At 53.9% G+C, this 13,129-nt stretch overlaps 4 protein-coding genes across 4 annotated transcripts; 2 read left to right on the top strand and 2 right to left on the bottom strand.

Moving 5' to 3' along the window:
- Positions 1-93: 93 nt before the first annotated feature.
- On the bottom strand, positions 94-2,347 carry C8Q71DRAFT_855096 (uncharacterized protein; the record flags this gene model as incomplete). Its single annotated transcript, XM_047927143.1, has 12 exons — positions 94-220; positions 285-463; positions 513-686; positions 741-844; positions 874-883; positions 937-1,172; positions 1,235-1,345; positions 1,402-1,659; positions 1,721-1,757; positions 1,824-2,012; positions 2,077-2,192; positions 2,263-2,347. The coding sequence occupies 12 exons, from the start codon at positions 2,345-2,347 to the stop codon at positions 94-96; spliced, it is 1,626 nt and encodes a 541-aa protein (XP_047781436.1).
- A 694-nt stretch (positions 2,348-3,041) lies between these two features.
- On the top strand, positions 3,042-5,754 carry C8Q71DRAFT_703179 (uncharacterized protein; the record flags this gene model as incomplete). Its single annotated transcript, XM_047920303.1, has 4 exons — positions 3,042-3,188; positions 3,249-3,566; positions 3,632-5,355; positions 5,391-5,754. 4 exons carry the CDS (start codon positions 3,042-3,044, stop codon positions 5,752-5,754), a joined length of 2,553 nt encoding a protein of 850 aa, XP_047781435.1.
- Positions 5,755-9,710: 3,956 nt separating this feature from the next.
- C8Q71DRAFT_721615 (uncharacterized protein) lies at positions 9,711-10,538 on the bottom strand (the record flags this gene model as incomplete). The annotated part of the gene is made up of 6 exons (XM_047921468.1): positions 9,711-9,773; positions 9,914-9,944; positions 10,057-10,124; positions 10,153-10,259; positions 10,314-10,401; positions 10,488-10,538. The coding sequence occupies 6 exons, from the start codon at positions 10,536-10,538 to the stop codon at positions 9,711-9,713; spliced, it is 408 nt and encodes a 135-aa protein (XP_047781434.1).
- A 1,514-nt stretch (positions 10,539-12,052) lies between these two features.
- C8Q71DRAFT_855094 (uncharacterized protein) lies at positions 12,053-12,631 on the top strand (the record flags this gene model as incomplete). Its single annotated transcript, XM_047927142.1, has 1 exon — positions 12,053-12,631. The coding sequence occupies one exon, from the start codon at positions 12,053-12,055 to the stop codon at positions 12,629-12,631; it is 579 nt and encodes a 192-aa protein (XP_047781433.1).
- Between the last annotated feature and the right edge of the window lie 498 nt (positions 12,632-13,129).

Genomic DNA, 13,129 nt, shown 5'->3' with positions numbered 1-13,129 from the left:
GAAGTAGAATAGGGTGCATGGCCAACAGTATAGCAGAGAACGTGTGCGGTTCGGGAAACTTATCAACAATATGAACTAATTACCAAATCAGAGTCATTCGTCGCCATTGCGCGCCTGAGCTTTTGCGTCCAAGGCCTGGCGAAGTGCAGATGTCAAAGCATCACGAGGTATTGTGTTCAACTTCCGTGTCGTGTCAATTGCCTCTGCACCGGAATGGAATCTGCAACAGAAACCACGAAGGTAAGATTGAGACCGAGTGAGTTACATTCAACACAGGCCCATACCGTGCTTCCGTGTGAAGCTCCTGACGGATGTCAAGCAGAACCTCATGAGCGTCATCGCAGAGGCGGTCAAATGCTTTGAGGTTTGCCTTGTGGGTATCATACACCGAGTGGTAGTCATTGACGTTGAATGAGATGGTGGTCCGTGCCCCTCCTCCCCACTCATCGATGCCGCATTGGACCTGTGAACCGTGAGACATCACCTCTTTGTACTCGTATCGATGTACTTACTGCGGTCAGAACTAATGCAAGGGTTTCCAATGAGAACGGGTCAAAGAACTTGCGATAGCGAACACCTTCGTCGTTCTTGTTTGCAAACCACATCGCGTTGACAGCCTTTTGGATGATCGGGCTGCGGTACATTCCTTTGCGTGCGTCATAGTTGTTCTGTCCAAGAGCAGGCTCCTTCGCGTATAAACATTGTCACTTAGACAAACATAGAACAAAAACAGTACTTACTTCGTACACAAATGCTGATTCGCGCTTGAGATTCTCAGCAAGTTCACGATTCTCGCGAATTGCCTTAGCCGAGGACGAGTTCTTGAACCCATACAGGCTCTCGACTAGAGCTCACTACGTGCCTGTTGTGTACGTGCAGTGATCTGCCATAGACTGTCATTCATACCGATGAGACATCTCAACTTCAATCACTTACAATCTTGATGATACGCGGACTTGCCGCGTACCTGTAATTCAGTTGTCTGCATGCTTCGCCCCAGGATAGCTGCGCCCACTGGACCTCCTGGTCAGGGCCAGGAAACGCATTGATTGTCGAAACACGACATCTGAAGAGTTGGTTTGCAATGTCAAGGATCGCTTGTACGTCCTTGTCATAGTCCTTGGCACGTGGCCTCCCAGAGTTAGCGACGATCGGGACGGGAAATGGGATGTCTTCGTTGTGTGGAACCAGTGAGTGACGTCGGATTGGCTACACCATTGTTATGGAGACTTACCATCCTCGTCCCCATCCTCATCACCCTCCTCATCCCCATCCTCGTCCCCATCAGGCTTGTCCCCATCCTCGTCACCCTCCTCGTCAAAGCCTTGATCATCGGCTTGGGCTTCTGTGATGTCCTCGCATGTGAGCTAGTACATCAACAATCACGAGAGAAAACACTACCGTCATTGCCATCTCGCATGTCCGAGTCATCATCGTACCCAGCCTGAGGCCCAACCTCCTCCTCCTGGTCATACTCCTCGTTAGGTGCTTCTTGATCGAGTTCCATCTCAAAGCGCTCCTCTTCGCCGAACTCCTCTTGGTCGAGTTGCTCTTCGTTGCGCTCCTGTCTGCCGTACTGCTCTTCGTTGAACTCCTCTCGGTTGAACTCTTCTTCATCGCTCGAGGTGTCGATACGCAATCTGGACTGACGGACCAAACCTTGCACCACACAGTGGGGTGAGTAAACAGGCTCGTAGTTGAAGGTAGAGCCGCCACCTACTGGTGCTCATTCCGCTTTCCTGACGTCTTGCAAGTGGCTGCGACGGACGTCGTGCATGAACAGGTGGCGGTGTTGCTGGCGCCGCCGGACGTTGTGGACGAACTGCTGGCGATGCCGCTGGACGTTGCAGACGAACAGGTGTCGATGTTGCTGCTGAACGTTGTGGGCGAGCTTGCTGTGATGCCGCCACTGGACGAGACAGCTGTGGAACCTTGGTCGTGCGCTTCATGACGTTCAGATCCAGAGTACGAGCTTGCTTCGGCGTCGAGCTTGTCACCGTACGCGAAGTGAACTACAAAGGAATGTTTTCTCAGTAACCAGTCGCGGTTGAGGGAATATGGAAACACGTAACAAACCGTTTGGGTATCTGTAGCTGCTCTCCGAACCCTCTTTGCAGCCTGGCTGTCTGAGCCATCCTGACCAGCAGATCGCTTCTTCGCCCTGTCTGCGTCACTTGCTTTCTGTGTCTCATCTATGGAATTGCATTGATTATTGCATGCAGGCAGATTGATACGTCAGAGTGTGAGATTCCCTGTACTCACCAAGTTGCCGCTGCTTCTCGGTTGGTCGGCGGTTACGTTTTTTCGGCTGCGAGTTTGAGATGCTGGGCTGGCGGCTCAAGGACATTGTGAGGCTAGTAGACTTAACAAAGAAACGAAAAGAACGAAGGTCGAAAACGGGAGAGAATGGATGATGTTGTCTGGCGAGGAACACGTACAGAGAACGCGGTCAGATGCTATCGCTTGTGAGTTATCCCACGCAAGGTCTGCACTGGATTGTCGGCAATGGAGTCTGGACCGGGGTCTGGGTCATGTGGACACAGGCGGTGAAGACCCTGAGTACACTTGTTAGGACAAATGAACGTGGGCTTTGTAACTAGAGTGTGTCCTTACTAGGGTTGTGCACACAACTGCTTCTGAGCTGTTCAACTCGATCTCATCCAATTGCTATGAAACATCATTGTGGATTCTGTGGAAAAGGCGTCAAGACTGCTAAAGGCGTCAGGTTACACATCCAAAACACACCGGCGTGTCGCCGTCAATGGCGGCGGCAGGTTACGAAGACCGCGCAGGCTGTTGCTACATCGGAGGACAACGCTAGTGCTTCTGCGATTGTCGCCTCGCAGCCCGCCGAAGCCGAGTCTCCACAGCACACTGCCGATGAACCTCTGAATCCAAATGGTGGCGAACATCCCAATGGCCCGACGTCTCCGTCACGCTCAGCCTCCGTCGAGGATGTTCCTGAAGATGAAGAGCAAGCTTACCGCTACGTGGAAGCGTACCCAGGAGTTGTTGCGAGCATCATTCGAGAGGACAAGACGATGTTCGAGAAGTGGCGCGAAGAACGGGAAGCTGCTGGAGTCGACGAGTGGGCGCCGTTCCAAGATCAAGAGGAATGGGAGCTGTTCAGATGGCTTATCAAGACTGTGGGTCAGACGAACATCGACGACTTCCTGAAGTTATCAATTGTGCGTACCTGGTGACTCGGAGCTCGTACAAAAGTACTGATTGTATGTTTGATTGATCAGATACGACGGGACTGCAATCTGTCTGCGGGTACTAAGTACAAGTTCTTTCAACACATAGATGCCTTACCTACTGGCGTTCCCTGGCAATGTGACATGATCACTGTTCAAGGTGACCGCCTCGACGATAACGGGCAGCCTCTCCTCGAACAACTCGAGCTCTGGAGACGCGACCCCGTTGACTGCGTGCTCGAGCTCATTGGAAACGCCGCCTTCGACGGGAATGTTGCGTATGGACCAGAGAGAGTCTTTGCAGACGAGGATGCGACTATCAGGCGTTACGACGAGATGTGGACCGCGGATTGGTGGTGGAAGACACAGGTGCGCTAACATTTTAACCTATCCATCCATCGATTGTTCGTCAGAACCTGATCGATGAGATACAGGGAAAGCTGCCAGAAGGTGCAACAATCGCACCTGTCATGATCGCGTCCGACGCGACAAAGCTAACGAACTTCGGCGGCAATAAGAAGGCGTGGCCTGTCTACCTCTCTATTGGAAACATTGCGAAAGCGATTCGCCGTCAGCCGTCGCAGCGGGCGACCGTTCTTATTGGGTACATACCCGTCTCGAAGCTTACGTGCTTCCAGGACTCGACCCGCAGTCTATCTGGTTATCGCCTCTTCCATCATTGCATGTCACGTCTTCTCCAGCCTCTCCGTCAGGCTGGCCTCGAGGGTAGGGAGATGACTTGCGCCGACCGCTGCGTTCGAAGGGTCCATCCGATCCTCGCGGCGTACACCGCGGATTATCCCGAACAATGCCTCGTATGCTGCTGCAAAGAGAATAGCTGTCCACGATGCACCGTACCTCCCCCGCGACGAGGGGAACAGCTCTACAGTCCACCTCGTAACGTCAACGAGACGCTAGACGCACTGCAAGCTCATAAAAACGGTGAAGAGTCAGCGCGCTTCACTTCGGAACAGCTGCGACCTGTCTACGAACCTTTCTGGGCGACTCTTCCTCATTGCGACATCTTCGCGTCGATCATGCCAGATATTTTACATCAGCTGCATAAAGGCATGTTCAAGGAGCACATACTGTCATGGTGCACCACACTAGCAGGGACAGACGAGATTGACCGCCGCTTTCGGGCGATGACAGACTTCCCTGGTCTCCGCCATTTCCAGAATGGCATCTCGACTGTCTCACAGTGGACTGGGCGCGAACACAAAGAGATGCAGCGCGTAATCGTCGGACTCCTCGCCGGCGCGATACCCGCGGATGCCCTTGCAGTTGCTCGTGCGCTGGTCGACTTCATCTACTACGCGCAGCTTCAGTCCCATGATGACACGACACTTGCTCACCTGCAGACATCCCTGGACACCTTTCATCGCCACAAGGAAGTCTTCATCTCGCTAGGTATCCGGGAACACTTCAATATTCCGAAGCTGCATAGCCTTCTCCACTACATCGAGGCCATCCGCTCGCACGGCTCATGCGATGGATATAACACGGAGCTTCCAGAACGCCTGCACATTGAGCTGGCGAAGGATGCGTACCGAGCGAGTAACCACCGTGATTACACGGCGCAGATGGTCACTTGGTTGTCACGTCAGGAGGCCGTCGATCTACATGCCGCGTACGTTGCTTGGTTGCGAAGATTGGAGAGCAGGGAGGACTTGGTACAAGAATCAGATGACTCGGAGGCGGCTGCACCAGAGTCAGAAGACGAACCCGATGAAGTTGACTCTGGTGCAAGAGAAGATTCCCCAATTCCATCCGTTGCCCCGTGCTCGAACTCGCTGGCCGGTCGCTCTGAATACGCAATCGCAAAGACTTGTCCCTCCCCCAATACATCGCTTCGTCAGCTCGAGACCGACCACAATGCTACCGAATTCCTACCTGCGTTCACCGATTTCGTCCGCGACAACATGCCTCAATGTCACCTCAGACCGAATAGCATGGACCGCTACGACGTCTACAAGAACATGTCAGTCACGTATCCTGCCGACCCACACAGTGACGCAACAACACATACCGATAGGATTCGAGCAATGCCCGCCGCGAGAGCATTGAGTGGTGGTCGGAGACAACCACAGGGCGCTCACTTCGACACAGCGTTCATCATCGATCCAGAAGTTCCCATTGATGGACGCCAGAGTGCGCGGTCTATTGCCGGTGAGAGATAATCCGTTTATAGAGAGAAATCAGCTCATCTCACGTCGTAGGCACGAGAGTTGGGCGTATCCGTGTGATCTTCGATCTTCCCTGGCAATTTGGAACTCTGCCCCATCCTCTCGCGTACGTTGAATGGTACACACCTCTACGACGTCTAGATCCAGCCACGGGTCTCTATGTCATCTCGCGTTCAACACGCAATGGTGGGAAACCTAATGCAAGTGTCGTTACCATTGACAAAATACGACGTGCTTGTCATTTGATCCCGAAGCACGGCAAAACAATAGACAGAGGACTTACTAAAGATAACGCACTTGACTTTGCTCAGGCTACCGAGTTTCGTGTTAATTCGTATATATCAGTAGACCTCAGGACATTGCCAGGATGAATATAGTTCACGTCCACTTGCCTTTTGCTGCGCCAGATTGTTGAATCAGAGCCCCGGTCCATTGGGTAAGTCGATTAGATTCACTCCTCCGAGTCGCGGAAGACCGTGCTATGCTACGGCGTAGGCACAATCGCATAAGCGCCCGCCTTAACGCACCTCCCCACTTCAGCGTGGAAGCTTAAGGCTTGAACAACGAAACACAGTATACATATGCGTGTTTCGTGTGGTTCGCGCAAAGGAATACCTTCGGGAACTGCAGTTGCTCACGCAAGTTGAATACTCTTGCTGAGCAACTGCGCCACCGCGACCGGCGAAGCTCGGCGCTTGTACCCGTGGCTCACTGCACCAACACTGCCTACGACTTACCACAACGATCCTTCACCACCATCTTGCTTCTCGCATGACTCTGGCCACCTCCGTCTCATTGCTCTCATCTCTGATCACTCTTGACCATCCATTGGAACTGCCAGTGGGAAGACAGTACGCGAAAGGAGTCAGGACAAGACCGCTCGGAGACCGGCCTGCAAATGATGAGCTTGCCCAGTGAGGGATGGACGACTCGGAAACAAGCTAAGTTCATGACATCAATGCTTGTGTTGTGACGATCTGAGGGGGTGTATGGGTGTGCCTCCGTGCCACGCATGAGCCTTTGCTCGAGGCGGGGCTAGCCGTCGTGCACATAGACTGGCCTCTCTGCGGACCAGCGTCGATGTATGCGTTGGGCATCGACCCGGGTGAGGCATCCGCGGTCTGCAGACGAGTGTCGTGTCGTGTGCTACGCATTAGTCTTGGGCGCGAGGCAGGTCTTACTGTCTTCGTGTGGACTAGCCTCTCCAGATCAGCGTAGATGTGCGCGTTGGGGTTTGGCCCGGGTGAAGCATCCGCGATCTGCGAAGCCAGTCTTGGCGTATGACAAGTCTACATCCTCATCGCTTGGTCCATACCGTACTATTTGCAGTTGACATTGTCAGTGTGGCGTACTTAAAGCTGATTCACCTCGACATCACAGGAACCCGATGCGACCACGCCGCCCGAGGCCGCATCTCCCGCCTCCGAGTCCACACCCTCGAAAGTGCCCGATGCGTCCGCTGGCATGGAGCCTGACCGCCACCACCGCCCTGTTCTCAGCACGAGCCCTGAGGATCACTGCCCGACTCACTCGCCTTTCCGCCTCCCTCGAACACACCCTCATCCCATCACTGAGTGTACCTCTCCATGACGCACGGGGCTCATCTGCTTGCCTCATCGCCGAAGTCGCCCTTGCCCCAGTACTCGTCTGCACACGAGTCGGCTCTCCCTTGCACGAGCATGCCGCGTATCGACCCTTCCACAATGAGCGCAGAAGGACCAGCCCGCGCTTTCGAACAACACGAAATATAGTGAGACCAGGGTGAGCATTTGCAGCATGCCTGCTCTCCCGTATGATCGGCTCAACCTCTCCCTCTTTTGCGAACTCGGCACGCTCCCTTGTCTCTGCCCGGAACGCTTGCCCTCCTTTTAAAGCGCGGCTCGTGTCCTTCTCTGCCTGCGGACGTGGCCCGCGCACCCGAAACGCGCGCCGCTATGCCTTCACTCGTGCCCCACATGCCTCCTGCATCGCAAGCCAGCTGTTTGCCGGCGCCTGCCCGCCTCGGCAGGTCCAATCCCTTCGCCCATGTCCCTTCGCCCCTTCACCTCTCCACCGTCTCGATGTGTCAAGCCCCGCCACAGTGCAGCACCTCAGTCGACCGCGAGACAGTGCACGCAGGTGCCCGCCCTCCGCTGGCGCGACCAATGAGGATCGCCGCCCTCGCGTCCATACTCAACGCGAGGATGGAGAACACTTTGGCGACGCGTGACGAGAGCAACGAGTCCCCGCCTATGCCGAGGACTCGGAAGGACTGGAATGCATGCACTTCACCGTGATGTACGCCCTGCTGATCGCCAGCGAGGATCTCCATCGCCGAGGAAGCAAATCAGTGTCGTGAGCTCGGACAGGTACACCTGTAACATAATGCTTATGTAGATTCTACGTACATTGGCTCAGTCTGAATTGATCATCTTTCCGAGAGTCAACGCTGCGCGTTGGAGCTGCAAGCCATAGGATCCTTCAAGCTCTCTCTCACTGTGACCGAAAGAGTGGATAGCACTACTAGTACAATGGTGTATTCGTGATATGCAGCTATGTAACCTAAAATTGACAACTGCCCCAATGGTAGCACCGCACACGTCTACACTGTACTATAGTATGCTATGTGCCACTAGTGCTCGACTACAGCGGCTCTGCCGCCTATAGAGGCTATGTAGATGTAAGTGGTTACAATCGGCCGATACTTTTTTTCCTGATGTCATGCATATATCAATTACGCTTGGCTCAGACCTCTCTAGGTACAGTACATCTTCACGTCATGGTCTAGTATAGGGGTGTTTGTCGCGGATGGTTCTTTCAGCGGCGAGAACTATCGGAAGGTCACGACATTTTGGCACGACAAGTCCGTGAAGAAGATACTCGAGCACACTGGTCGCTATGGAACATACGTCAAGCTAGCCACACCCTATATGGAGGCGGGATGGACACCGCGGATCATCGAGGATGAGGACGACATATCTGTTTGCGATCCAAGCAGTCCCCCGCAGTCTGATGTTGAGGACATGAACTAAATCTATGACCCGTTCTTATGATGTATGTACCTTCCGTGGCCGTCTCCGTCATCACTTGCTTTCCGTTACCGCTCGCTTTTCATCCGCTGTCGTGTACTAATTGTCATGCTTGCCTCGCAATCGCTACCATGCTCTCCTCCCTCGCAATCGCTACTTATTGCTCTCGTCTACTATTTCACATCTGCTATCAAGCTTTGCAATCACGGTCCTCTGCTGTCTCCGCTGTCGTACGCAGTTCATATCTCTTACTAGTATAGTAGCTCTCCCCTTACCCCTTATGCTCTCAACAGCTACGGTTAGTGATGCTATGTCCAGCATTCATCTGCAGGTAGCAACTCGGAATGTACCTCTAGTCTGTTGTCTGATATCTGGAACTATCTGATGCCTGGCTCACTCTGAGGATCATCTGGTGCAGCTGAGACTGCCCGTCTGACGGTAAAAGTCGGAAAATATTGCAGGTGATGAGGGCTGACGGTCTGGGCCCATCTGAAGCAATCTGGGGCGATCTGAGCACTTCTGACGTCACTGGTGGCACCGTCAGACGGATTGCATGACTTCCCGATGTGGGCCCCTTCGTTCGCTCAGGGCTGGCAATAACTATATTCAGGGTACTCACATCGTGTTCAAAACACAGGGCGATGAGACGAGTGCATCGACGAGTGCCCAATAACTCAATTTGGTGAAGTTCGAGATTAGGCGCCCGTGCGGGTAACCTTGCGAGCGGTCTCAGTGGCTCTCGCGTGCGTGCACTGTGCACTGGCACATATGTACTATGTATATGTCAAATTGTAGTTAGGGGCTGCCTTCAGTCTCATCTGGGAGTATCCGTACATGTACAGGAAAATATACATGAGTAAATGATGCTCAACTTGAACCTCATATGTCACTGTACCATGTTTGGGCTGGCCGCAGCGCCGTCGCGACTCGGAGTATTGTACGTGGATTGATCCTACAAGCATAGGGAGGTCTACCGTCTTGTGCTGGCATGAGCGTAAAGAGTAGTAGGGGATGGTCTGTGCATTGCATTGCATTGGCAGCACATTGCATACTCCGAATGCAGGCGAACGAACAGAAGCACAGGAGACGACCAATGTCACACTTCCAAATGACACGGTGTCACAACAAACAGATACAATAGTGAGCCAACTTGTTGGGAGCATGCTCGGTTGGAGCCTCTTTTCAAGATGCAGTTTCATGCAATCCATATCTCGGAATATTGCACATACCTAGTAGATTCGACATAGTGACTCACTATACATACGGCATCTCATGTAGAATCATGGCACTATGATTTAATGAAGATCTACTCGTTTGTTTTACGTCTCTGGATCAGAGAAGCTTCTTGTACTAGCAATTGATGCCTGACAATTCTCCAGGGACTGTAATTGAGCAACAGTATGAACATCTCAGTATTTCATGTCCGTACGCACAACCCAATACACGTATATTCTTCAAGCTTGTCATTCTACTCTCGAAGTAGATACCTACCTACTTCTTCTCCATCTCCCACGGGACTCACCTTCAGGTCTCTCGTCCATGTCTCCAGCTTACTGGGCCCGGGCCATCACAGTATCGGGACGCCGTACGCGCCCTGCGGATGTCCGCACAGAGCGAGCGGGCAGGCGCCGCGCGTGGACGGCGAGGCACTGTGCGTGAACGTACATAAAGGTCGGAGCGGCCGGGGGTGCACGGTATTCGGGGTTGATGGTGAGCGAGAGGAGGCCGATCGCCTGGGTGAGAAGGGGCGGATTCGCGCACCTCATTTTGATGTGTCGAGAGGCGGGGATGTATCATGTGCGATGAAGGTCCGAAGGAACACTTGAGTGTCCACCCCGGTACGGAGAACCTGATCTGCAAGTCAAAGCCTGTGACGAGTTATTAGAGATGGCAGGGCGCGCTTTGCGGCGCGAAGGACGTACCGTACATGTCCATGGTGAGCGGCACGCGGGCGAGTGGCAGAGCAACCGAGTAGGAGCCCAGGCACAGTGGACAGGTTTCTAAATCGAACTGCGGACAAATGCAAAGGCGGGAGCATGGACAAGCAGGGAGCATTGACGTGAAGAGGCTGTGTTCAAATGCATCTATTTACTCACCGTGCATGTACCGATAACCACCCTCCGAGCAAGCTTCCAGCTCAGCCACATCTCACAGGGAACTTCCATACAACGCGCCGTGAATCTTGGGGAGCGGCCGAGCGAGTGAGCAGGAGCACAAAGGTTTGAAGGAAGTGGCCACAGCCTTGATCGACAGGCTCGCGCGTTGAGCGCTATTATTAGCGCTCAGCCCTACCCGTGACCGCGACGGAGACGGTTCGTCCTGAGATCCTGATGAGTACAAAAGGCTGCGGTTAAGTTGTACATGGCTTCAAAGTGTACGACCTACAATTCATGCACTGTCCAAGACAATGATAGCCACTACTTGATTGCGAAGACCGTTGACAGAAGCGCTCGCGAGGCTCCCCGCACGGGCGCCTAATCTCGAACTTCACCAAAATGAGCTACTGAGCACCCACCGATGCACTCGTCTCATCCCCTTGTGTTTTGAGCATGACGTGGATACCCTGAATATAGTTTTTGCCAGACCTGAGCAACCGAAGGGGCCCAGCGTGGACCGAGTGCCACCGGTCTGCGATTGTACGCCTGATATGGTAAGATAAGATTGCGATCTGTAAGATCTGGATCACGATCTGTCACGCCTGTGACCGGCAACGAGGCTGCTCACTTTTAGTTGCCATACGATCCATCAACGCAGCGATACCACTGGGCCCCCCCTGGAGGGGCTCGTCGTTGTCGACGAGTCCTGCGCAGACCTTTACGTGGTCCAGGGGATAAGTAACCTCTCCGGAGGTGAAACCAACTGCGCTGTAAGGCTCTCAGGTATATATATCCCTGCAGAACCGGGCTGGATACCCTCCACAACAGCTACAAGGCTGGCCCATTGTCGGTGCACCCGACCACCGAACACGGTGTTAACGACCCTGTCCTACGAAGTACCTAGTACTTGCTCTACCAAGAGACCCAGGGTCGAAAGTCCTCTGAACCGCGCGTTCACAGATCAATGACTCGAGGCCCTTACAATCGTGACATGACCTACAATGGTCCGATAGCTACCTCCTCACCGCTACGACCGCCTACTAGGCCTATAATGCCCATCTCTTAGTGGCTCAGAGCCTATACGATCCCTTGGTCAATACCTGCTGGACTATGAATACTTGTACCCACCGCGCCGCCCTCTGGGCGCCTACGGAGGTGTGGACAGCGCCTAACCCCAATTTAAAGTTCAAAGCCACCGGCTGGACCTGTACTGCTCAACGTCGGATATCCCCGTTTCACGACTTTCCTTGTATGGAAACCCTCCAAAGCGGACACGCACACAGCACACAAAGTTTGCCATGCTCCACCAAGCATGGCCGCGACTTGAATTACAATGCTGTCTCCCGCCCCTGCCACGGGTGAGGAATACACAAATGTACTAGCGTGATCCGATATGAGAGACGCCTGTACGATAAAAGATATGCCACCTGAGGGCCCTGAGGAGAATACGTAAAGACCGTCTAAGACGCTCGGTGAACCGTTAAATGAGAACTCAGTCATACAGGACAAGACGCTCACCGAAAGAGCCCCCACAGACCGACATACACCAATCGTCCAGCCTGCAGATGCCAGTAGAACCCAAAAAACGAATGTGTAGGGCCAACGTTGCCCGCAACTCGACCACGTTGGTGACGTCCAAACGCATCGCGGCAAAAAAGCGACAGCCGTACCCCCTCCCCTCCCTGCCTCTCCCGCCTGCACTCGAAACCGCCGTCAGTGTAACGGTCCTCCCCCTACCGACAGTAGGAAACGGACGTGGACTCACCTGGACCGTGGACGACCGCCCGGCGGAGCAACTCCAAAAAGGAAAGCGCATCACGATGCGCACGGACACCCAGACGTCCGGAATCGGCCGCCTATCCGCGATCTCAGATCTGCGTAGACACTGGGTCACGTTCACGGTGGCTGGAGCTACACAGCCTTTCAACCTTCGCGTCCCAATCCCGTGGGCATCATTGGAGGACCTAGAAAGCTATACGCATCAACATCACTACTTTGACCTTCCCAACCTCCCTCCCCCACACCGTTTCTATGCGGATCGCCCAGCCTTTCTAGACGACAAGGAGAATCCGTACGAATTCGACATTAACGAGGACGATATCCCCTCCCTCACCAATCGTCTCGACAGCATTACGAACGTGTAGTGGCAGGACCCTCTAACGAGAGACTATGCGAACGAGGCTAGACCACATCTAATTCCATCCCTGAGTCTCCAATAACAGCAATGCACTAGCTACTAAATAGTCAAACCCGGCGTGATGCGCACTTTCGAAACCAACACAGAACGGCCTCACACGCTGTCACTACTGCTTCAAGACTCAAGCCGCACAAAACCCCTGAAGCTAATCACCTGTACAGCATGGCTGGACACGATGCCGGCGATAACCCTCGGCATCGTGTCCGTCCCCGCCTTACACAACGCCACACGGGAGCAAATGCTACCAATTATAGAGAGAAGTATGCGCTAATGACGGCCAGGGCTGATGAAGCGCCCCCCGCCGACGCAACAACTGCCTGCGCGGGCGCTGTTCCAGCGCCACCACCCGACACGACCAAGCGCCGTACACTCCTAGCCGACGATCGCGCTGCTCCCTACAAGCAGAACGGTGGCTTAGACCACCGACCCCTCGACGGCTGCATTG

The sequence above is a fragment of the Rhodofomes roseus genome, assembly GCF_022264815.1.
Source record: "Rhodofomes roseus strain CIRM-BRFM 1785 chromosome Unknown C8Q71scaffold_5, whole genome shotgun sequence".
Lineage (NCBI taxonomy): Eukaryota > Fungi > Basidiomycota > Agaricomycetes > Polyporales > Fomitopsidaceae > Rhodofomes > Rhodofomes roseus.
The sequence above is the reverse complement of the archived record's forward strand: the minus strand, read 5'-3'. Positions and strand labels throughout refer to the sequence as shown.